The following is a 24,216-nucleotide window of genomic DNA, read 5'->3' as shown; positions in this document are numbered from 1 at the left end:
GCCACTGGAACGTCTCCTGGACGCACTTACCTGCTACATGCCTGTTTCATCCACTATCCTGTAAATGTTTTTAACCCCTTTAGGGGATATTAAAAGTTTTATGCTTATGCACTTAGAGGCGCCTTGTTTGTTTTTCTGCTTATGCCACTGCAGGTGACCACAGATGGTACAAAATTCGACCAGTTCAGCAGTGACCGGCCGAACTTCAAACCGTGTGTGACCCACTGGCTGAACCAAATAGAGACACCCATTTGACACAGACAAAATCACTTAAAATTCCCTGTTAAAAGCACTGCCATTTTGTCAAGGACACCACATATAGTTATATGAACCATATTAATGATGGGCTATATTCATAAAAAAATGTGCAGTACATTCATACTTTTGCTAGTAAAACACACTATTTATGTTAAAAAATATTTTCTGACATCAGCCAACACATGTTCTTTTGGAGGAAAAAGGTGGACATGCATTAAGCAAAATTTGCACAGTGGTAGGCCCTGCCCAATTTGACAAAAGTTGATTGTTCAATCAACTTTTTGTTAGCCTGCTGGAAATTGTTCAGCTGAACAGAGGTTGCATCCAATCAGATGATAGCTATCCGGCAGGGATATTTATTCATCTAAGCCAGGGATCTTCAAACTTTTCAAACAAAGGGCCAGAGTACTGTACTTAAAACTTTAGGATATCGGGTTTTTTTTGGCAGTGGGGGTAGAAAATGTCCCAGCCCCAACATTAGTGAAAATAAAAATGGACTCAGGGTTGGTGGTCAGTAGGAAAAGGAGTAGTGCCCAATCATTGGTATTAGATGGAGGAATAGTGCCTCATTACTTATCAGTGGGAGAAATAGTGCCCTATCATTGGTATTAGTGGGAGGAATAGTACCCCATTATTGGTATCAGTGAAAGTAGTAGTAGTGGCCCTATGTAAAATGGTACTACAGCGCTATTACTTAAACCATGTAAAAACCAAACCATAAATTACTAAAAATAAGCTGCAGACACGTGAGGTGCACAAAACCAAAGTGAATAAATGAGAAAATATTGTGTTGCGCTAATAATCAAGTAAAAATTGCATATATATATTTATATAAAAAACATATACATAAAAAGAACCCCCTACACCTCAAATCAGGGAGGTATATGTGCAAAGGATAATAAGCAAAAAAAAAAAACTACTAGAAAAACTATAATGTGAAAAGTTCTAATAGAACCAGCAAAAATAGTTCATGGGAAAAAACACAGTTCAGTACATAAGCTAATATGGAGGCAGGTATGAGACCCACAGTCCTCTGATGTGCAGCTGTCCCTTTTAGCAAAACTTCCCCTTCTGGACTCCCCGATCTTACACAGGATATCAGCCGCTCATAAGGAGAAAAGAAAGATATATAGTGCAAATATGTTTGAAATGGGAAATAAACCCTGCAATGCGATGATTGCACTCACGGAACCTCGATGGTAAACAGGCTCAACTGCAAACAGTCATGGAACGCCGCTCAGTGCTACGATCTCCTCAGATGGACGGATTCAACCATCGACCGCGTCACTCGGTTCCTCCCCCACGCGTATCGTCACTAGCCACGTGACTTATTCATGGGTTGCCAATCCGTCCATCTGAGGAGATCGTAGCACTGAGCGGCGTTCCATGACTGTTTGCAGTTGAGCCTGTTTACCATCGAGGTTCCGTGAGTGCAATCATCGCATTGCAGGGTTTATTTCCCATTTCAAACGTATTTGCACTATATATCTTTCTTTTCTCCTTATGAGCGGCTGATATCCTGTGTAAGATCGGGGAGTCCAGAAGGGGAAGTTTTGCTATAAGTGACAGCTGCACATCAGAGGACTGTGGGTCTCATACCTGCCTCCATATTAGCTTATGTACTGAACTGTGTTTTTTCCCATGAACTATTTTTGCTGGTTCTATTAGAACTTTTCACATTATAGTTTTTCTAGTAGTTTTTTTTTGGCTTATTATCCTTTGCACATATACCTCCCTGATTTGAGGTGTAGGGGGTTCTTTTTATGTATATGTTTTTATATATATATATATATATATATATATATATATATATATATATATATATATATATATATATATATATATATGCAATTTTTACTTGATTATTAGCGCAACACAATATTTTCTCAGTAGTAGTGGCCCATTGTTGGTATCAGTGGGAGGAATAGTGCCCCACCATTGATACTAAATAAGGAGGAGAGTCATCTCTAAGTGTAGGAGTTTAAAGCACTTTAGGTCATACAAATGGCAATTCACATGTGCAAAGAATTCAAAGGGCACATCTGTAGGTTAAGAATCCCAAGAACTGATAGGGTGAGCAAGTCAAGATGTCTCCGTTCAGCACTGCAGCCCCCGCCTTGTTGTCGTTTAGGTTGAAGAGACTGCCGTACGGTGTGGAGAAGCCAAAGCGAGCCTAGTGTACCTTGACTTTCAAGGATTCTGTTCAATTGGGCGTGGCAGGCATCACTTTTTGTTAACGGTCTATCCCTGTTGTATTGCTTGAGGAAGGAGTGCAGCTTCCGCAACACTAGCACCGTGCATGCGTCATCCCTCCTCACTGCCCAGCCACCTGTGCACCAAGCCTCGCTTTGGCTTCTCCACACCGTACGGTCGTCTCTCCAACCTAAATGGCAACCAGAAGCCAGAAGTCTGACACTCGCAAGTCAGCTCAGAATAAAAATTCAGCCTACAAAATGGATGCAAGAGTTGCCAATGACAAAGTCTGACCTGAGGCTGAGGCAGGGACATCCCACCCGAACCAGGGGAACAGCACAGGAACAGGCCAGGGAGAAGCAGTGACCCATGTATGGGAGGAAGCAGAAAAGCACATCTCAGGCCTCGTACACACGACAGAGAAACTCGACGTGCTTGGCACGTCGAGTTCCTCGTCTCGTTTTGGGATGAAGCCGCCGAAGAGCTCGGCAGGCCGCCTTCTCCTATAGAACAACGCGGCCAACGAGAAAATAGAGAACATGTTCTCTATTTTCTCGTCGAGCTCCTCGGCGGCTCCATCGAGCCAAAACTGTACAGACGACAGAGATTCTCGGCAGAATCCGGGTTTTGACCGAGTTTCTCGGCGAATTCTGCCGAGAATCTCTGTCGTGTGTACGAGGCCTGACTAACACTGGTCTGAAAAAAACATAATACCACACACGCCCGCCTCTTGATGTCAGGCTGATACAGTGGGGTGGGGAAGTTTTTTGTTTCCATCATGCGCCGTGGGATGGGTAAGCGTGGATCCGTTTCTGGCTTCAGCCAAATACGGTATCCGATCTTTTGCCTCCCCTCCGCCTGTACGGCGTCAGCATGACGCTGGTGGGTACCCACCTGGATCTTGGGTATAATTAGGCAGGTGAACCACTTTGCAATCCTTTACCATCGATTAGACACCACATCTCTGGCTCTCACACCATTAGCAAGCCAGGAAGGGGTAATCGGTGACTCCATCCACACAATTTGTGTCCTTTACCACTCCTATATATTTTTTTACACACACACACACACACACACACACACACACACACACACACATTAATATATATATATATATATATATATATATATACACACACATATACACAGTACAGACCAAAGGTTTGGACACACCTTCTCATTCAAAGAGTTTTCTTTATTTTCATGACTATGAAAATTGTAGATTCACACTGAAGGAATCAAAACTATGAATTAACACATGTGGAATTATACATAACAAAAAAGTGTAAAAAACTGAAAATATATTTCATATTCTAGGTTCTTCAAAGTAGCCACCTTTTGCAGCAGACACATCTCTAGAACTGTTAAGAGGAGACTGTGTGAATCAGGCCTTCATGGTAGAATATCTGCTAGGAAACCACTGCTAAAGAAAGGCAACTAGCCGAAGAGACTTGTTTGGGCTAAAGAACACAAGGAATGGACATTAGACCAGTGGAAATCTGTGCTTTGGTCTGATGAGTCCAAACTTGAGATCTTTGGTTCCTACCCCCGTGTCTTTGTGCGATGCAAAAAAGGTGAACGGATGGACTCTACATGCCTGGTTCCCACCGTGAAGCATGGAGGAGGAGGTGTGATGGTGCTTTGATGGTGACACTGTTGGGGATTTATTCAAAATTGAAGGCATACTGAACCAGCATGGCTACCACAGCATCTGGCAGCGGCATGCTATTCCTATTCCATCCGGTCTGTGTTTAGTTGGACCATCATTTATTTTTCAACAGGACAATGACCCCAAACACACCTCCAGGCTGTGTAAGGGCTATTTGAAGAAGGAGAGTGATGGGGTGCTGCGCCAGGTGACTACCTCTTGAAGCTCATCAAGAGAACGCCAAGAGTGTGCCAAGCAGTAATCAAAGCAAAAGGTGTCCAAACTTTTGGTCTGTACTGTATATATAATATATATATATATATATATATACAGGGAGTGCAGAATTATTAGGCAAATGAGTATTTTGACCACATCATCCTCTTTATGCATGTTGTCTTACTCCAAGCTGTATAGGCTCGAAAGCCTACTACCAATTAAGCATATTAAGTGATGTGCATCTCTGTAATGAGAAGGGGTGTGGTCTAATGACATCAACACCCTATATCAGGTGTGCATAATTATTAGGCAACTTCCTTTCCTTTGGCAAAATGGGTCAAAAGAAGGACTTGACAGGCTCAGAAAAGTCAAAAATAGTGAGATATCTTGCAGAGGGATGCAGCACTCTTAAAATTGCAAAGCTTTGAAGCGTGATCATCGAACAATCAAGCGTTTCATTCAAAATAGTCAACAGGGTCGCAAGAAGCGTGTGGAAAAACCAAGGCGCAAAATAACTGCCCATGAACTGAGAAAAGTCAAGCGTGCAGCTGCCAAGATGCCACTTGCCACCAGATTGGCCATATTTCAGAGCTGCAACATCACTGGGGTGCCCAAAAGCACAAGGTGTGCAATACCCAGAGACATGGCCAAGGTAAGAAAGGCTGAAAGACGACCACCACTGAACAAGACACACAAGCTGAAACGTCAAGACTGGGCCAAGAAATATCTCAAGACTGATTTTTCGAAGGTTTTATGGACTGATGAAATGAGAGTGAGTCTTGATGGGCCAGATGGATGGGCCCGTGGCTGGATTGGTAAAGGGCAGAGAGCTCCAGTCCGACTCAGACGCCAGCAAGGTGGAGGTGGAGTACTGGTTTGGGCTGGTATCATCAAAGATGAGCTTGTGGGGCCTTTTCGGGTTGAGGATGGAGTCAAGCTCAACTCCCAGTCCTACTGCCAGATTATGGAAGAGACCTTCTTCAAGCAGTGGTACAGGAAGAAGTCTGCATCCTTCAAGAAAAACATGATTTTCATGCAGGACAATGCTCCATCACACGCGTCCAAGTACTCCACAGCGTGGCTGGCAAGAAAGGGTATAAAAGAAGAAACACTAATGACATGGCCTCCTTGTTCACCTGATCTGAACCCCATTGAGAACCTGTGGTTCATCATCAAATGTGAGATTTACAAGGAGGGAAAACAGTACACCTCTCTGAACAGTGTCTGGGAGGCTGTGGTTGCTGCTGCACGCAATGTTGATGGTGAACAGATCAAAACACTGACAGAATCCATGGATGGCAGGCTTTTGAGTGTCCTTGCAAAGAAAGGTGGCTATATTGGTCACTGATTTGTTTTTGTTTTGTTTTTGAATGTCAGAAATGTATATTTGTGAATGTTGAGATGTTATATTGGTTTCACTGGTAAAAATAAATAATTGAAATGGGTATATATTTTTTTTTTGTTAAGTTGCCTAATAATTATGCACCGTAATAGTCACCTGCACACAAAGATATCCCCCTAAAATAGCTAAAACTAAAAACAAACTAAAAACTACTTCCAAAAATATTCAGCTTTGATATTAATGAGTTTTTTGGGTTCATTGAGAACATGGTTGTTGTTCAATAATAAAATTAATCCTCAAAAATACAACTTGCCTAATAATTCTGCACTCCCTATATATATATATATATATATATATATATATATATATATATATATATATATATATATATATATATATATATATATATATTATATATACACACACACTGTATATACACACACACACACACACACACATATCTTTCCAGCACTCATCACTGTATTTTTCATATATTTTTTACTTTTTCACATAAATACATTTTTATTTTTACTCGCCTAATCTACAATACACCTTCATTCCAGATTGATGTGGTCCTTTGCATGTATACCATATTATCTCTTACAGATTGCACTGTTGTCTCCTGGCCTGCTTTCCGGTGGTCCCCTTGATCTGGTCCAGGTCGTTCCCGCCTCAGCCCTGGACCCAACATTGTTGTGGGTCCCTTACCTCATCCTCCCATCAATGCATGAACAAATATACATTTCTTGAGATTAATTTCTGCATCCATAATCCTGATGAGTGAACATGATTCATGAAACACGTAGAGTTTTTATTCATAGGTTGCCAAGACAGTTCAGCTTTTACTCTTTTTATTTAACATGTATTCATGTATTGTGTATATATACACTGCTCAAAAAAATTAAAGGAACACTTTGAAACCATATCAGATCTCAACGGGGCAAAAATCTCATGCTGGATATCTATACTGATATGGACTGGGAAATGTGTTAGGAATGAAAGGATGGCACATATTTTGATGGAAATTAAAATCATACACCTACGGAGGGCTGAATTCAAAAACACCATGAAAATGTTAAAGTTAAAAAATTATGCAGCAAGCTAGTCCATTTTTCTGAAATTGCATTGCAACAACTCAAAATGGTCCTTAGTAATTTGTATGGCCCCAAGTACTTGTATGCATGCCTGACAACATCAGGGCATGCTCCTAATGAGACGATGGATGGTGTCCTGGGGTATTTCCTCCCAGATCTGGACCAGAGCATCACTAAGCTCCTGAACAGACTGAGGTGCAACCTGGCGGCACCGGATGTCCTTTAGGATTTAGGTCAGGTGAGCGTGGGGGGGGGGGGATTCAATGGTATAAATTTCTTCATTCTCCAGGAACTGGCTACATGCTCTCACCACATGAGGCCAGGCATTGTCGTGCACCAGGAGGCACCCAGGACCCACTGCACCAGCGTAGGGTTCGACAATAGGTCCAAGGATTTCATCCCAATACATAATGGCAGTCAGGGTGCCATTGTGTAGCCTGTAGAGGTCTGTGCGTCCCTCCAGAGATATGCCTCCCCAGACCATCACTGACCCACCACCAAACCAGTCATGCTGAATGATGTTACAGGCAGCATAAAGTTCTCTGCGGCTTCTCCAGACCCTTTCACGTCTGTCACATATGCTCAGGGTGAACCTGCTCTCATCTGTGAAAAGCATGGGGCACCAGTGGAGGACCTGCCAATTCTGGTGTTCAATGAAAAATGCCAATTGAGCTTCACAGTGTCCGGCAGTGAGCACAGAGCACACTAGAGGATGTCAGGCCCTCAGGCCACCCCCATGAAGTCTGTTTCTGATTGTTTGGTCAGAGATATTCACACCAGTGGCCTGCTGGAGGTCATTTTGTAGGGCTCTGGCAGTGCTCATCCTGTTCCTCCTTGCACAAAGGAGCAGATATCGGTCCTGCTGATGGGTTAAGGACCTTCAACGGCTCTGTCCTGCTCTCCTAGAGTAACTGCCTGTCTCCTGGAATCTCCTCCATGCTCTTGAGACTGTGCTGGGAGACACGGCAAACCTTCTGGCAATGACACATATTGATGTGCCATCCTGGAGGAGTTGGACTGCCTGTGCAACCTTTACAGGGTCCAAGTATTGCCTCATGCTACCAGTAGTGACACTGACCAGAGCCAAATGCAAAACTAGTAAAAAACAGTCAGAAAAGATGAGTAGGGAAAAAAAAATTCAGACACCTCCACCTGAAAAAACATTCCTGTTTTGGAGGTCATCTCATTGTTGCCCATCTAGTGCACTTGTTGTTAATTTCAATTAACAGAAAAACAGCTGAAACTGATTAACAACCCCCTCTGTATACACCCCTACCCCTCTGCTACTTAACTGACTGGATCAATATCCCAGTTCTGATTCAAAAGTGTTCCTTTAATTTTTTTGAGCAGTGCATATCAGTATGTATGACCATCATATGTTGTTTCATATGTCCATTAGGTAAATGTGTATTCAATATCAACTCATCTGTATAGGGATGTGTTTATATTGTGGAAACTGTTTAATGCAGCTCTAGACCAAAGGAACTGCGTCTGATAAATAAAAGGTTTTACTATATACATACTCCATACACTATTTTATTTAGCAGTAGCATACCTCATCTAAAGTCATAATCCCCTTTTATGCTTTAACCCCCCTGGCGGTATTCCCGAGTCTGACTCGGGGTGAGATTTTCATACCAAAAGCGCTAACCCCGAGTCAGACTCGGGCTCGCCTCGCTGCAGCAGCAGACAAAGTTACTTACCTTGTCCCTGGATCCAGCGATGCCACCGCGCTGTGTGAGCGAGCGGGACCTCGCTCGATTCACACAGCGTCCTCCTGTGCCGCCGATCTCCGTTCCCTGCAATGTTACGACGCACGGGAGCGGAGAACGGCGCCAAATTCAAAAACATAAACAAACACAATACATACAGTATACTGTAATCTTATAGATTACAGTACTGTATGTAAAAAATACACACACCCCTTGTCCCTAGTGGTCTGCCCAGTGTCCTGCATGTACTTTTATATAATAAAAACTGTTCTTTCTCCCTGCAAACTGTAGATTGTCCATAGCAACCAAAAGTGTCCCTTTATGTCAAAAATGGTTTTAGATCAGCTAGAAAACAGTGATAATAAATTATAATCACTTGCAGAATTGTGAGATAGCGATTTGTGGGGAAATTTGTCATAAAAATAAATAAATAATGACAGCAACAATTCTGCAACTGAGCACATTTCAGTGATTTTGAGTTGATTACATTATTGAATAATTTTTATTATAATTATATTATTATTTGTTATAATTATTTATAATTATTTATTATATTATAATTTATAATTTTGTTTTTAAAAAAATGTCATACCCGGGATGCCTACTAGTCTCTTGTTTGGTCATATTTAAATGAGTTATTCCTAAAAATGACAGACCTACAGTATAAAACACCAAATTTCCTTGCAAATAATGGAACCGCTTTAGCATCTTTTTTCTGAAAGAATCATACCGCCAGGGAGGTTAATTCACGTGAACTGCTTACGTCAATACAAGTTCTTTACATTGCACCCGGACTGTGTCTATTATTGCCTCCACACCCACCTATATGCTCTTATCACATATTTTTAGATTATGGGACCAGTTTCCTTTATTGGTATATTTTTGTATTATTTTAATAAATTGCCCTCTAAAGCGAAACCAAACTCTCAATCAACATTAACTATTTTTAATCCTTATACTATTAGTCTTCGTATATTACATTTACTTGTTTTAACCTTTTTTTACATTTCTTCAATTGCTTCCTGGTTTCTGACCTAGGCCTAAATAAATGTCATGCATACCCTGGAGTCTTCATTTACTTTTTTTTGGCTTCTGGAGAAGTGGCTTTCTTAGCTCCGGAGAACACAATGACTCAGAAGGGATTTCTCTGTCAACACGGGCTGTGCTGACGTGGGACTCAAATTTTCTTTCCTGCAACCCGTGGTCTAAGGCCGCCCTTACTCAAGATGGACACAGAAATGCTTGGGGGGTGTTTTTCAAAATGATTTCTAAACAAAATAAATCCCGGATACATATGCTGTGAATATTAAAAATTATTTAAATAGCGTTTTCAGTTTGTGGTGCTCAAATACTGTTAAGTTCTGCTTTACGTAAGGAACATTTTAAGGCTGGTCTGAATGCTTCAAAAGAACTTTGTTAAGACTTTCATACAGTGTACATGGCATGTACTTAACCTCTTGTCTGAAATGTTAAGTCATCAGAGCCATTGCTCTTTTTAAATAGTTTTATCCCTGGCACATTTTCTTTCTCGGCAGTCTTTTAAGGTGTTGCTGACTCACGCAAAGGATGAACAAAAAAAAGCCAGTGGAAATATCAGGCAGAGCTTTTGATCCAATAAAGATGGCACAGTGTTTGTCCTACTTTTAAATAATTTACTTGTTAAAATGGAAATTTTTAATTCGCTTCACAGATGGCTTTGCAGCACAATAAACGCACAGGGACAATGGTCAGAATACTTTAATGTTAAATTCTCTGAAATGGTCAACTACAAAAACTTATAACGGTGTATAATGTGCAGAAAACTACTGCTGCCTCTGTGTGCCCAACAAGAAAGGTGGTAATAAAAATGGAAACAAAGCTTTTTAAAGGAAGAATAATGCATACTGAAAACAATTATGTTGCTGAATAACACAACAAATACCCTAATTCTACCTTACCGGACAATTTTGCTACTGCAAAGTAGGACAGTAATCAGTAGTGAGTAATCAGTTTAGCAAATTATAGTTCTCATCTCGTCACTGCGCACTTTGTATAGGCTCTACTGTTCATAGTAGGAAAAAAAATATCAAACTGTAGTGTGGATACATAGGGGGCTAGCTACTAAAGGAACATATAGGCTGTTTACTGTGCAAGGGAATTTTTTTTTAGGCTAGCGAACAACGTGAAACTCTGCTGACTCCCATCATCCAATCATGTGCAGGAAAAAAATAGTTTTTAAAAATTTTACTTGTGATTGGGTATTCTTTGCAAAGTGAATTTTCACCACATTCACTAAGCTAAGGGGACATCCCCTTGCAAAGTCAACAGCCTATTTGTCCTTTGTAAATCAGGGCTGCTATTGGACATTGTGTGGCCCCATACTGCCTATCTGATAGGGCCACCCTCTTCCTTGGGTAGCAATCAGTCAATGGTTCAGACAGAACCATTAAAGTGTTACTAAACCCACAAAAATAAAATCAGTCTGATTATAACAAGCATGCTTTACTGCATATACAATGTGGAACCTAATGCCTTGTACACACGACCAGTTTTCCTGTCGGGAAAACTGCCATGACAGCTTTTGGCCGGGGAAACTGACCGTGAAAATACAATTGCTTGGCGAGAGAGATTCCTGTCTACACTGTGTTGATGGTGTAATCAATGTTTTTTCAATGCATAATGCCTTGTTCACAGGAGACATGTCCAATGAAAACGGTCCACACATCAGACCAAAATCCCCGCGGACAGAGAACGCGGTGACGTAGAAGACACCGATGTTCTCAAACACGGAAGTTCAATGCTTCCACGCATGCGTCGAATCAATTTGACGCATGCGCGGGATTTCTTCCCCGGGCTGCAGCTGCATGAGGATCTGTGACCATCTAACAGATTATTGGTCACAACTCCTCGTTTTTTGGATCAATTCAGCCTCTTTCATAAGGCATAGTAGCCAGCTGTTACATTTTATATCATCCCCGGGTGGACCTCTCCTCTTAAGGGTTCCCTGTCAAATATTGGATTGAAATAAATCTATATAAGTGGCAGTCTGCCTGAGTTTGTCATCACATGATGTACCATGATCCATCTTCATTGGTTTAATCATCCCATGACGCTGTCTCTACTCTGACAGCACCTGCAGACCACATATTTTCCCATACGAGGATATTGTGTGAATAAACTTGTTTTAATGGCCCTTGGACATACTTTTTCAACCGGCATTACAGCAGCTTCTATCTCCTCCCGAGAGAGACTGTATATACATTAACCGATTGTACTGCGACAGTCCTGCACCACCCTTGCCCTGATGAAGAGGCATTACTCTCCATAGCCTCGAAACGTTGGCACATCTGTCTGTACTCATTAGACCGTTTTCTGAGGGTTTCATTGCAATTTTTGTCGCTATAATATATATTTTTTTCTTTTCCTTATGCTGTTATCATTGATGTTTTAACGCCTCTGACAAATTGTATGCCCCAGGCTGCGCTTTCCTTCCTTTTTGGTCATTTGGATGCTTTTACCCCATGTTGTAATACTAGTTTCTATGTGTTGTCTATGAACAACAATATTTAAAAAATTTGATACTCTTTTGATACAAAAATTGATGACTAGTTAGTCTATTATCTCTACTTATTAACCAGTCTCCCAAGCAAAAAGTCCCACTGAGGAAACACACCCCCCTTGGGGGTACACAAATTCTTCTACTAACCAGCGGACAAGTCCGACGGACAGGTTTCCAGCGGACAAGTTTCTTAGCATGCTAAGAAACTTTTGTCCACTGGAAACCTGTCCGCTAGGCCAGGAAACCTGTCCTCTAGGCCGTACACACGACCGAACATGTCCGATGAAACTGGTCCGCGGACCAGTTTCATCGGACATGTTCGGTCGTGTGTACGGGGCCTAAAGGAAAAAAACCTTGAGCCTTTAGAACCCACTCACATTCTAAGCCTATTCTGTCTACCGTGTAAAAGTAAATATGCCTGTACTTACCTATTCTAAAGTTTCTCCGGTCTCATGATCTCTCCAGCGGCAGCTTCAGTGTAGAGATCGCCAACAATGGCTGCAGAGCCTGGGCCATGACATCACAGATAGGCTTACTATGGGGCATCCATTGTCGGCTCACCCGCCTCTGCACTGAAGCCAACGCTGGGACCCCACCGTGTGGCAGGACTGGCACGGTTTCAGAATAGGTAACTTTCCTTTTACAGGGTACATAGAATAGGCTTAGAATGGGGGTGGGTAAAGATTTAAGCTTAGTTTGGTTATTGACTTGCCTTCCACTTTAAGTAGCACTGGTTGGTCTTGTCTTTCCCACAGTCTGTGACTGTACAGTGAAAAGAGAATTGGCAGACTGATGAGCTTTTTTTCTCTGTCACTGTTATTTCCAACTATCAGCATGTTCTTTGTTAGGACATGAGCACTACAGCCCCACTGATTGGCTCTTAGTGCTGCTTCTCCCTCTACTATTCTGAGCTTAGAATTTAGAGAAAGGGGATACCAAGTCAAATTCAGATACTTACACTTCTAACATCTCAACATTTTTTACGAATACTGAGCTGCATAAATGTGTGTCTTTTAGAACTAACTGGAGTTTAATCTTATTGTACAGTCTGTGAATGAATAAAGATAAATATGGCTTGTTTTAACAAAAAAGAGGGTGTGGCCCTCAGGGAGCCATTCATTCTAATACTAGTGTGTCTGCATTGATGTGCGGCTCTGTGATATCCAAAATGCACCTTTTATTTTATGAGCTATTTTGTAACACATTATTGTTGTTTTCAAGGATAAATCATGTTTTCAAGGCTACCTCATTCACAGTCATGAAATGTTTTTATATTTTATCCATTCAACAGTTCACAGAATGCTTGTCCATTTAGAGTTATCTGCTCTTTTGTGACATTTCTTATGTGCATCCACATTCATGCTGCAGCATGCAGCATTTTTTTTAACTACTTCCAACCCATAGGATGACCTTGTGTGTAAGTAGATCATCCCGGTATGGATTTTTTCAGCCAGCGATTCCCTTTCTAGTAGGAGTGATTAGAGTGGCAACATAGACACTTGATCGCTTTTGTGGGTGGCAGCAAGGGGTCACACCCCCCTCCTTTCGCAGGCTCTATCGTCTGATCGTGGAGCTTGGGAGCGATGTGGCCAGCAGCGATGGCTTCATGGAACAGAGAGAGAGAGAGACGTTGTTTCTCTCCCTCTGTGACCCTGGAAACCATAAGCAACGAGTAATGTCGTCACTTCCGTTTCTGCCTCTCTGTTTACCTGGCGGTTAGTGGCCAGGAAAGCAGCCTATCAGACCGATCTAGGTCTGATAGGCTGCATGGGAGGCCAGAGGAGAGATTTGGGGTCTAATAGGCCCCAGATCTTTACAAAAAGAGGACCTGTCACGGCCCACACTGTCACAAGGGATGTTGTTCATCCCTTGTAATAGCAATAAAGTTAATCCAAAAAAAAAAAGTTTTCTATAAATGTAATATTATTAAATAGAAAATGTAAAGCACCCCTGTCTCCCTGTAATTATGCGCAAATACGAACGCATGCATATGTAAACAGTGATCGCACCACACATGTGAGGTATTGTCAGAGCAAGAGCAATAATTCTAGCACCAGACCTCGTGTGCAACTCTAAACTGGTAACCTGTAAAGGCGTTGCCTATGGAGTATTTTAGGCACCATAGTTTGCTGCCATTCCAAGGGCAGACACAGTTTTAAAGCGTGATATATTAGGTATCTATTTATTCAGCATAACATAATTTTTCACATTATACAGAAAATTGGGGTAAATATTGTATTTTATTTTTTTTATTCATTAAAGTGTATTTTTTCCCCAAAAAATGCATTTAAAAAACCGCTGCACGACCATGCAACATAAAAAATTGCAATACCCACTTTTTTATTCTATAGGGTCTCTACTAAAAAAATACAACTATATATATATATATATATATATATATATATATATATATATATATATATATATACATACATACACACACACACACATACATATATACATATATACATATATATATATATATATATATATATATATATATATATATATATATATATACACTTTTGAGTGTTCAAAGTAGTTACAGCAGTTACAAAGATTATGTAGAGAGTTGAGGGGAGCGGCAGAGGAGCTAGCTCAGCACAGAGTAATGACACTCCTGGAAGAGGGAGCTCTAGGGAATTGGAGTAGTAATTTTAATTCTAGCAAGCTCAGAAGTACATTGGAAGTGAAAAAAAAATGTATGGGAAGGAAAAATTTGCAAATAAACAATTTAAACACTTAAGGGCCTAGTTTTAAAATATGACCGCTTCCAATGCGGACAATAAAGTGTGGCTTGTCATGTGATTTGAAATTGTCCGGTCTGACCGGGGGCTTACAGTTTATTTTGACATCTCAGAAATTTATTTTGGCAGACATAAAAAGTTACTCAAACTTAAAGAGGAATGTCTGCTCACATAATTTGTAATAAAAACATCTTTGCCATTCTGAAGCTTCCCTCCAACCACTTTGCATATTATGTTATATATACTGTGATTCTGTACCTGCTAAAGATGCTGCAGAAATCCCCCTCCACCAAGTCTGGTGTGCAACCATTTTAACTATGAGCAGCTGAAACCGCTGCCTGTTCACTTCCTGGATTTACACAGAGGCACACCTCCAGCTCTGCAGCTCTGATTGGCCCTCGTATGACTCACTCCCTTCCCTTCTTGACAAACTCTCACAATAGAGAGAGAGCACTGTGCATGATGTAATAAGCCTTGGCTAACGACAAGACAAGAAACAGGAAGTGGGCTGTATACAGTATTTACTGGCAGAAAAAAAAATTGTTTCTCTATCCAAAGGTAAAGTCATACTAAAGCTCTGTTTAAAAAAATAACAAGCGTGTTATACTTACCTCCACTGTGCAGCTCGTTTTGCACAGAGTAGCCCCGATCCTCCTCTTCTGGGGGCCCTCGGCGGCTCCTCCCCGCATTAGATAACCCCCTAGGAGAAGCGCTCTCTCGAGGGGGTTACCTTGTGGGCGCGCCCAAGTCATACACTCTGCGTCCATAGACACGGAGAGTATGACTTGGCCCTGTCCCCCGGTGCACGAGTCATTGGATTTAATGGACAGCAGTGGGAGCCAATGGCTGCGCTGCTATAAATCAGTCTATCCAATCAAAGCCGGGACTCCGTGGAGAGAAGGACGGCGGGAACGTGCCCACGGAAATTCGGGCTCAGGTGGGTAAAACAGGGGGGCGGACGCTTAAAGGTGTTTTTTCATCTTACTGCATAGGATGCATTAAGGTGCAAAAAACATGAAGGTTTACAACCCCTTTGAAACAACAAGGGCAGAAGATCGAATAATTACTTTAAATGTCGTTATAGCCACTGTAGTTTCCCATTTTGGAAGATGCTGGAACTATATAAACAAATAAAGTTATTTTCATAATGACAAGTTTCTTCAGGACAGTATGAACGCTGAATTCTACTTGTCAACACATCAGGTACTGGTTTTTACAAAACACTTTAAATTGTGTGCCCATAACTAAATGATATGTTGTCATATTGCATAATGAGGCATGAAGCTTGAATGTCAAATTATTCACCTTGCTGCTTTTAAATTGGTTAATTGAGCTTAGAACATGCCATGCGGCTGACAACAGAAACATACCTGTTTGCTCAGCAAAGTTCGCTGAAAGAGTCTCAGGAAAGCGGCTAGACTAAAGCGGTACATGTTATTTATTTTGGATAAGTCACAGATAATGAAGTACATCTTGCTGGCACTTTCTGCCAGAGGAAGATAGGCATTCCGCTCCTGCAGACAGAAAGAGAAGACATGGGATGAAATCACATGTTGGGCTTTTACTGCCATCTAATGGTCAACCAAAAAAAATAAATGTAAAATAATTCTAAAGCACCTGTCACTTTTAAAATATCTTTCTCATCAATCAGTTTGATGTACGGCAAACATTTTTTTTCCCAGCACAAATTACTATATTGTTAGCGCTTCAGCAAGAGCTAACCTGTCCATTTTAGTGCGTTCACCCTACTTAATGCCCTCCCTGCTACACATTCTAGGAGGACTAGACCAAGCCTCACATAAATCTTTTCATATTAAGTGTGGGCAAGCCAAGTAATGTGTAATTAGAACATTAGCAAGTATTTGCTAACTGTCACATTATTCAGAGCACTCTCCAAACCAAAAAAAAAAACAACAAAAAACAAACAAACAATCTCCTGCATCCAAGAGATGTGCAATGGCAAAAATGAATCCCAAAACTTTGCACTCTCCTTGACAATGCCTCCATCTATCTGCTTTTCTTACCAGAAGTACAGAATCATCTTTGTTCAGGCATCATTCAGGGCAAGTATCTACAGGCCCGGATTTCCCACAAGGCCACTGAGGCCAGGCCTTGGGGCGACAGGACTCCAAGGGGCGGCAGTGGCATGGAGTCCCCTGACGCCCGGAACATACAGTTAAGGGCGGTAAGTTACGGGGGAATCCGCTCGCTCGTTAACAAGTGATTGCGGCGATGTCGCCAAAATCACTTGTAAAATATGTGCTCCCGTCCGTCCTCCCCTCTCTCCCCCCCCCCCCCACCCCACCCCACATACATCTCTCTGCTGGCTCTGTCTTCGGGACTCCGTCCTCCCCCCGGCCACCGAGTCTGTCTCCTGTCCCTGCTGCCGATGTACACAGTGAGAGGGGAGAGCTGTACTCTTCCCATCTTAGCTGTGACAGGAGTTCTAGCACAGTGCTAGGACTCCTGTTTTGGAGGTGACAGGGTCAAAAAAGAGAACATGTCACCTCCAATTGCTATCACACAGGAAATGTTTTTCTCCTTTGTGATAGCAAAAAAGTTAAGTGAAAAAAAATTGATAACAAATAAATAAATAATAAGAAATAATAATTAAATTAATAAAATAAAAAAGGAAAGAATAAGAAAAATAATAAGAAAATGATACAAAAATTTAAAAAAGTAAGCGACAAGCTACAAATAAAAAAATAAAAATAAAAATAAAAGAGTAAAAAAACAAACAAAACCGATTTGAACGAACTGTGCCGCACATTCTCCGTTGATTTGGGGGGGGGGTTCGGTTGGCAGGGAGGGGGTGCATTGTGGAACCTGGCCTTGGGGCGGCAGGGAGAGCAAATCCGTCCCTGAGTATCTACTGTACTTCCAGGAATAATATGCTGGCTTTCCGCCAGCAAAAGTCCGATGTGAGCTTTTCACCGCAAATTCCGACCGTGTGTATGCTCCATCAGACTTTTGCTGTCGGAATTTCCGCCACCAAAAGTTTTAGAGCAGATTCTCAATTTTTCAGACGGAAAAAATGTGTTCGTCTGTATGGAATTCCGACGGGAAAAAAAAACCATGTATGCTCAGAAAGAATTTGACACATGCTCGTCACCGCGTTCTTATGCTCGAAAGTTCAGAGAACTTTTGTGTGACTGTGTGTATGCAAGCCAAGCTTGAGCGTAATTCCGTCGGAAAAAACATCCCATTTTTTTTCGACGGAAATTCCGCTCGTGTGTACAGGGCATTAGCGTTTGCATGAAAATCCTGGTGCCTGTGCAGTTACCTGGCTGTGTATCAGCCCTCTTTAACCTCTCAATTGGTGATTTTCTACAAATGTAAAATGTTATAGTCGGATTACTGAGAGAAAGGAGACTAAGTGCCGGTTCACAGGGCCGGATTTTCTCTCCCTGCCGCCCCAAGGCCAGGTTCCACAATGCACCCCCTCCCCGCCAACCGAACCCCCCCCCCAAAATCAACAGAGAATGTGCGGCACGGTTAGATCAAATATGTTTTGTTTGTTTTTTTACTTTATCACTTTTTTTTTTTTTTTTATTTGTAGCTTGTCGCTTACTTTCTTAAATTTTGGTATAATTTTCTTATTATCTTTCTTATTATTTTTCTTATTCTTTACTTTTTTATTTTATTAATTTAATTATTATTTCTTATTATTTATTTTTTATCAATTTTTTTTCACTTAACTTTTTTGCTATCACACAGGAGAAAACAATTTCCTGTGTGATAGCAATTGGAGGTGACATGTTCTCTTTATTGACCCTGTCACCTCCAAAACAGGAGTCCTAGCACTGTGCTAGAACTCCTGTCACAGCTGAGATGGGAAGAGCACAGCTCTCCCCTCTCACTGTGTACATCGGCAGCAGGGACAGGAGACAGACTCGGTGGCCGGGGGGAGGACAGAGTCCCGAAGACAGAGCCAGCAGAGAGAGGTATGTGGGGTGGGGGGGAGAGGGGAGGACGGACGGGAGCACATATTTTACAAGTGATTTCGGCGACATCGCCGCAATCACTTGTTAACGAGCGAGTGGATTCCCTCATAACTTACCGCCCTTAACTGTATCTTCTGGGCGTCGGGGGACTCCATGCCACTGCCGCCCCTTGGAGCCCTGCCGCCCCAAGGCCTGGCCTCAGTGGCCTTGTGGGAAATCCGGGCCTGCCGGTTCACACAGGGGCAGTCCGACTTACAGCGCAACTTTGCAAGGCGATTTGAACATCGACTTTGGCCAATCACAGAATAATTGGCTCTGTGGTCAAGAGGGGGTTGCCTGGGTAAATGTGGGGAGTATCTGAGTAAATTATTTTCTTTTTCCAGAAAAGTCGCTTCAATATAGATGGAGATCCGACTTGGAGGTAACATCCATTGAAGTCTATGGGTACAATTTGCCTAGAAGTTGCCTTGAAGTAGTACAGGAACCTTTTCTGAAGTCAGAGTGACTTCAGGAGTGTACATTAAGACGGCTCTCATTCACTCCTATGGCATTTCTTATGTCAAGTGACTTGGGGCGACTTGAGAACTTACAAGTCAGATCCCAAGTTGCTGTAGTGTGAGCCGGCAGTTAGGAAATGTCCCTCCCTGCCTGTAGCCAACTAATGACAACCTATAATAAGGCTTAACTGTAGCTACCCAGGATATCTCCTAAACCTGTACAGTTTAGGAGATACCCCCTGTATGTGCCGATGTCATCGGCACATGCGCACTGGGGCAAACTGAAGCAATGGCATGTATGTGTCGTTGCTTCAGTCCGTGTGCCGTTGCCGGCAGCTCCCACGCCAATGTGCGGGAGTGACGTCATCGCGGCTCCGGCCAATTACAGTGCCAGAGCCCGCGATACCCAGAAGTCACTCCGGGAGAGATGTCGGCCGCCGGAGGGGGACAAGGACCGCTGTGGGGGCTTTGATGTGAGGTAATTAATGTATAATGAGCTAGTATGCTATGCATACTAGCTCATTATGCCTTTGTCTTGCAGGTTTTTTCTTTTTTTGTTTTGTTTTTTTCAGAGGATTTACAACCACTTTAAAAAAAGAAGAGGTTATTAAAGTACAAAAATTCTTGTACAACTGTATAAAAATTCAGAAGTGATGTTATGTGTTGAATTGCATTTGTACTGTATTTTTGGACAAAAACTGTACTGATTAAATGGAAATCGTACACTTGTACAAGAATATAGTTTGTGATTGTCTCCTCGGATAATTTCGTACGGTCGCTGCGATTTCGAAAGCGGTATTTTTTACCTGATTTTCTGATCGTGTGTAAGGGCCTTAAAGGGGTTGTAAAGGTACAATTTTTTTCCTAAATAGCTTCCTTTACCTTAGTGCAGTCCTCCTTCACTTACCTCATCCTTCCATTTTTCTTTTAAATGTCCTAATTTTTTCTGAGAAATCCTCACTTCCTGTTCTTCTGTCTGTAACTCCACACCGTAATGCAAGGCTTTCTCCCTGGTGTGGAGTGTCATGTTCGCCCCCTCCATTGGACTACAGGAGAGTCAGGACGCTCTCTACTTTGCAGAAAGGAGCTGTGTGTTAGTGGGCGTCCTGACTCTCCTGTAGTCCAAGAGAGGGCGAGCACGACACTCCACACCAGGGAGAAAGCCTTGCATTACTGTGTGGAGTTACAGACAGAAGAACAGGAAGTGAGGATTTCTCAGAAGAAATAAGGACATTTGAAAGCAAAATCGAAGGATGAGGTATTAGACGTTCTATCATTGCAAGGAAATAAGTCAAAAACAATTATGAGAATTTTGTCTTTTTAACACCACTTCATTAAGTTCTTCCATCGAGTTCACAAAGTGCAATTACCTAACTGAAGTCTCTTAAATAGAAAATATATCTAATATATACTGTAAGTGATAGTATATAATGACAGTACCTGATCTAGAGAAACCTGCAGTCTGTTTGATTCACTTAGAGACTCCTGGATGAGGGCACTGCTGGCTTTAGTCTGATTCAAGGAGTTTATCAACTCTTTATTCTCCAGAATGTTTCCCTGGGAAGTAGCCAGTGTCTGGAAGAACAGGAATATCAGAATTATAGCACCAATCATACACAGTATATACATTACACACACAGTGTCAGAGCCATCACAGTATTAACTGAACCTATTTTATATATATATATATATATATATATATATATATATATATATATTTTAGAGACAATATAATGAACACTAAATATAGTTGGCACTCATAGGTCTTCCAAAATAGTATAGAAGTAATGTTTCAGTGGGTCACAGCCCATATTTCTCAAGGCTATGTAAAAAAACAAAAAAAAGCTGTGTTAATTTGTGCGATGTAGACACTGCATGTAATTCGCACAGGAATCGCACTGCATTCCTATGCATATCACATGCAATTTCTGTGCGGTGCGATTTCAACCATACATTTTGTATGGCTGAAATCAGATCACATCCGCACCTCTTGCCATTTCCCCTGATCCTGATGCTTTGGAAGCCATGGTACAATACCGAGGCACCCCTACTTACAACAACTGACTGATGTAGGTAGGAGAAAAAAAAAACTATGCGGTTTTAAGGGGACAGTAGTAACAACTAATGCCCAAAAAACCCAATGGGGAGACCAATATGTGTTCCCTATTTTTTTTTTTTTTTCTTCAATTATGCATATATATATATATATATATATATTTATTTTTTTAAATTTTTTAGGATTTTCTGGATCCTGAGTCCCTTTTTTCCCTTTTTCTACGGAATCACATTGTCTCCCCACAAGAGAAATTGCAAGAATCCACCTGCTGTAAGGAAATGTTTAGGCTAGATTGAAAAGCTAGTTCTGTTTGTCAGAACTGCAATACTCCCTTGCGCCACCGGGTGCCACTGTGCATCAGGCTTGCACTGCTGCCGCTCTGTGTCCTCCTCTCCTGAGCTCAGAAATGAACTGAGCCAATACAGCACAGAGGAAGGGCCGCCCCTTCCTCTTATGAGATCCAACGTCCCACCCCCCCCTTTAAAAACGGCGCGAATTTCATCTTTTTTTTTTTATAAATCGCTGTGCACGCGCCCGCGCGCGTGCCCGTGTCACGGGGGGGCCATGGTGGAAGCAGCATGCTGCAGGGACGCAGGAGAGAAGACAAGACACAGAGGAAACATCCGCACAGCACCCGGCCAGGTAAGAACCTTCAGGTAGGCGCAGACACCTCCCTAGTTCAGGGTAAAGAGTAGGCACACACTAATACCCCACTTAGCGCCCAGCCAGATAGAACCTGCAACACATAGACCAGGGAGATCACACATATGGGGAGTAAAAACACAGACCATCCTGTCTTATACAGACATAGTGGCCCCAGACTGCCAATGCAAGAGCATACTCAGGCAAACTCCCCCAAAAGATCCCCCCTGGAGAGCCTGCTGCCGAACCAAGTTCCGCAGACCCCCCTTTCTTACCTGCTCCATGCCGCAGGACCTTGCACAGCAAGTGGTCCAATCTTCCCCCATCTCCGTGGGTGGCGTCTAGACCTTCAGGCCCTGGGGTCCTTTAAAGGAACCCACTGTCCTGGACCCATATAGCATCCTGGCAAACAGGGACTTTAGGCACCCCAAAAGGTTCTAAGTCCTGGGCCCAGGATCCAGCTCTCTGAAAGAGAAGCATTATGGGCAAAACCCCCTAGCTAGGGGCCCGGGTACTGTCCACTTTGGCTCTGAGGCACCTTGGACAGATCCGGTTAGCCTGCCTTGATCCCAAGGATGTAGAGACAAGCTATTCCATGACCAACACCTAAGACACTGGCGAAAAAACTGAGGTACTCCTCCTATGGGAGGGGGTTATATAGGGAGGGGCACTTCCTGTTTGAGATTGCCAGTGTCCATCACCTGAAGGTACTCCATATAACCCACATAGTAATGAATATGCCGCTCTGTGTCCCGTGATGTACGAGAAAGAAAAGTGGTATTGAGATCCTCATTGTCACTTTTTTTTCTAAATAAACTGGTTTTACTACAGAACTAGGAAAGAGTAAAATAGAGAGTGAGCCCAACATCAACCAGATAAAGAATACAGGGCCAGATTCACGTAGAATTGCGGCCGTGTAACGTAACCCGTTTACGTTACACCGCCGCAAGTTTTCAGTGTAAGTGCCCGATCCACAAAGCACTTACCTGGAAACTTGCGGCGGTGTATCCTAAACATGTCCGGCGCAAGCCCGCCCAATTCAAATGGGGCGGGTACCATTTAAATTAGGCGCGCTCCCGTGCCGGACGTACTGCGCGTGCTCCGTTCGCAATTTTCCCGACATGCTTTGCGCGAACTTACGGAGGCCCGACGTGTTTGTGAATCGCGACGTGCGTAACGTACTTACGCCGGGAAAAAAAAAATTCAAAAGCGACGCGGGAACGACGGGCATACTTTACATTGTGGAGTAATTTTACACCATGTTAATAGCACCCCTAACTTGCGACGGGAAACTAAGACTTGCGTTGACGTAACGACGGGAAAAACCTTTGTGGATCGCCGTAACTGCTAATTTGCCTACCCGACGCTGGGATACGACGCGAACTCCACCCAGCGGCGGCCGAGGTACTGCATCCTAAGATCCGACGGTGTAAGTCAATTACACCTGTCAGATCTTAGGGCTATCTATGCGGAACTGATTCTATGAATCAGCCGCATAGATAGAACAAGAGATACGACGGTGTATCAGGAGATACGCCGTCGTATCTGTTCTGTGAATCTGGCCCACAGTGTCTTGAAAAAGTATTCATTCCCCTTGAAATTTTCAACATTTTGTCATGTTACAACCAAAAACGTAAATGTATTTTAATGGGATTTTATGTGATAGGCCAACACAAAGTGGCACATAATTGTGAATGGGAAGGAAAATGTTAAATGGTTTTATTTTTTTTTACAAATAAATATCTGGGGTACATTTGTATTTAGCCCTCCTGAGTCAATACTTTGTAGAACCTCCTTTCGCTGAAATTACAGCTGCAACTCTTTTTGGGGATGTCTCTACCAGCTTTGCACATCTGGAGAGTGACATTTTTGCCCATTCTTCTTTGCAAAATAGCTCAAGCTTTGGATGGAGAGCGTCTGTGAACAGCAATTTTCAAATCTTGCCACAGATTCTCAATTGGATTTAGGTCTGGACTTTGACTGGGCCATTCTAACACATGAATATGCTTTGATCTAAACCATTCCATTGTAGCTCTGGCTGTATGTTTAGGGTCATTATGCTGCTGGAAGGAGAACCTCCGCTGCAATCTCAAGTCTTTTGCAGACTCCAGCAGGTTTTCTTCTAAGATTGCCTTGTATTTGGCTCCATCCATCTTCCCAATAACTCTGACCAGCTTCCCTGTCTCTGCTGAAGAAAAGCATCCCCGCAACATGATGCTGTCACCACCATGTTTCACGGTGGGGATGGGGGTGTTTAGGGTGATGTGTAGTGTTAGTTTTTCCCCACATATAGCGTTTTGCTTTTAAGTCAAAAACTAAAATTTTGGTC

General features: G+C 42.4%; 1 protein-coding gene across 1 annotated transcript in view; it reads right to left on the bottom strand.

Annotated features, from left to right (window-relative positions):
- Positions 1 to 24,216, bottom strand: part of DYNC2H1 (dynein cytoplasmic 2 heavy chain 1) — a 613,609-nt gene that overhangs the window by 270,055 nt on the left and 319,338 nt on the right. Inside the window, exons 69-70 of the mRNA XM_040339316.1 lie at positions 20,630 to 20,764; positions 16,119 to 16,262 (exon numbers count right to left, since the gene is read on the bottom strand). Coding sequence (XP_040195250.1) covers positions 16,119 to 16,262; positions 20,630 to 20,764 — 279 coding nt within the window. The remainder of the gene's footprint in view (positions 1 to 16,118; positions 16,263 to 20,629; positions 20,765 to 24,216) is intronic.

Source organism: Rana temporaria, chromosome 2 (assembly GCF_905171775.1).
Source record: "Rana temporaria chromosome 2, aRanTem1.1, whole genome shotgun sequence".
Taxonomy (NCBI): Eukaryota; Metazoa; Chordata; class Amphibia; order Anura; family Ranidae; genus Rana; species Rana temporaria.
The sequence above is the reverse complement of the archived record's forward strand: the minus strand, read 5'-3'. Positions and strand labels throughout refer to the sequence as shown.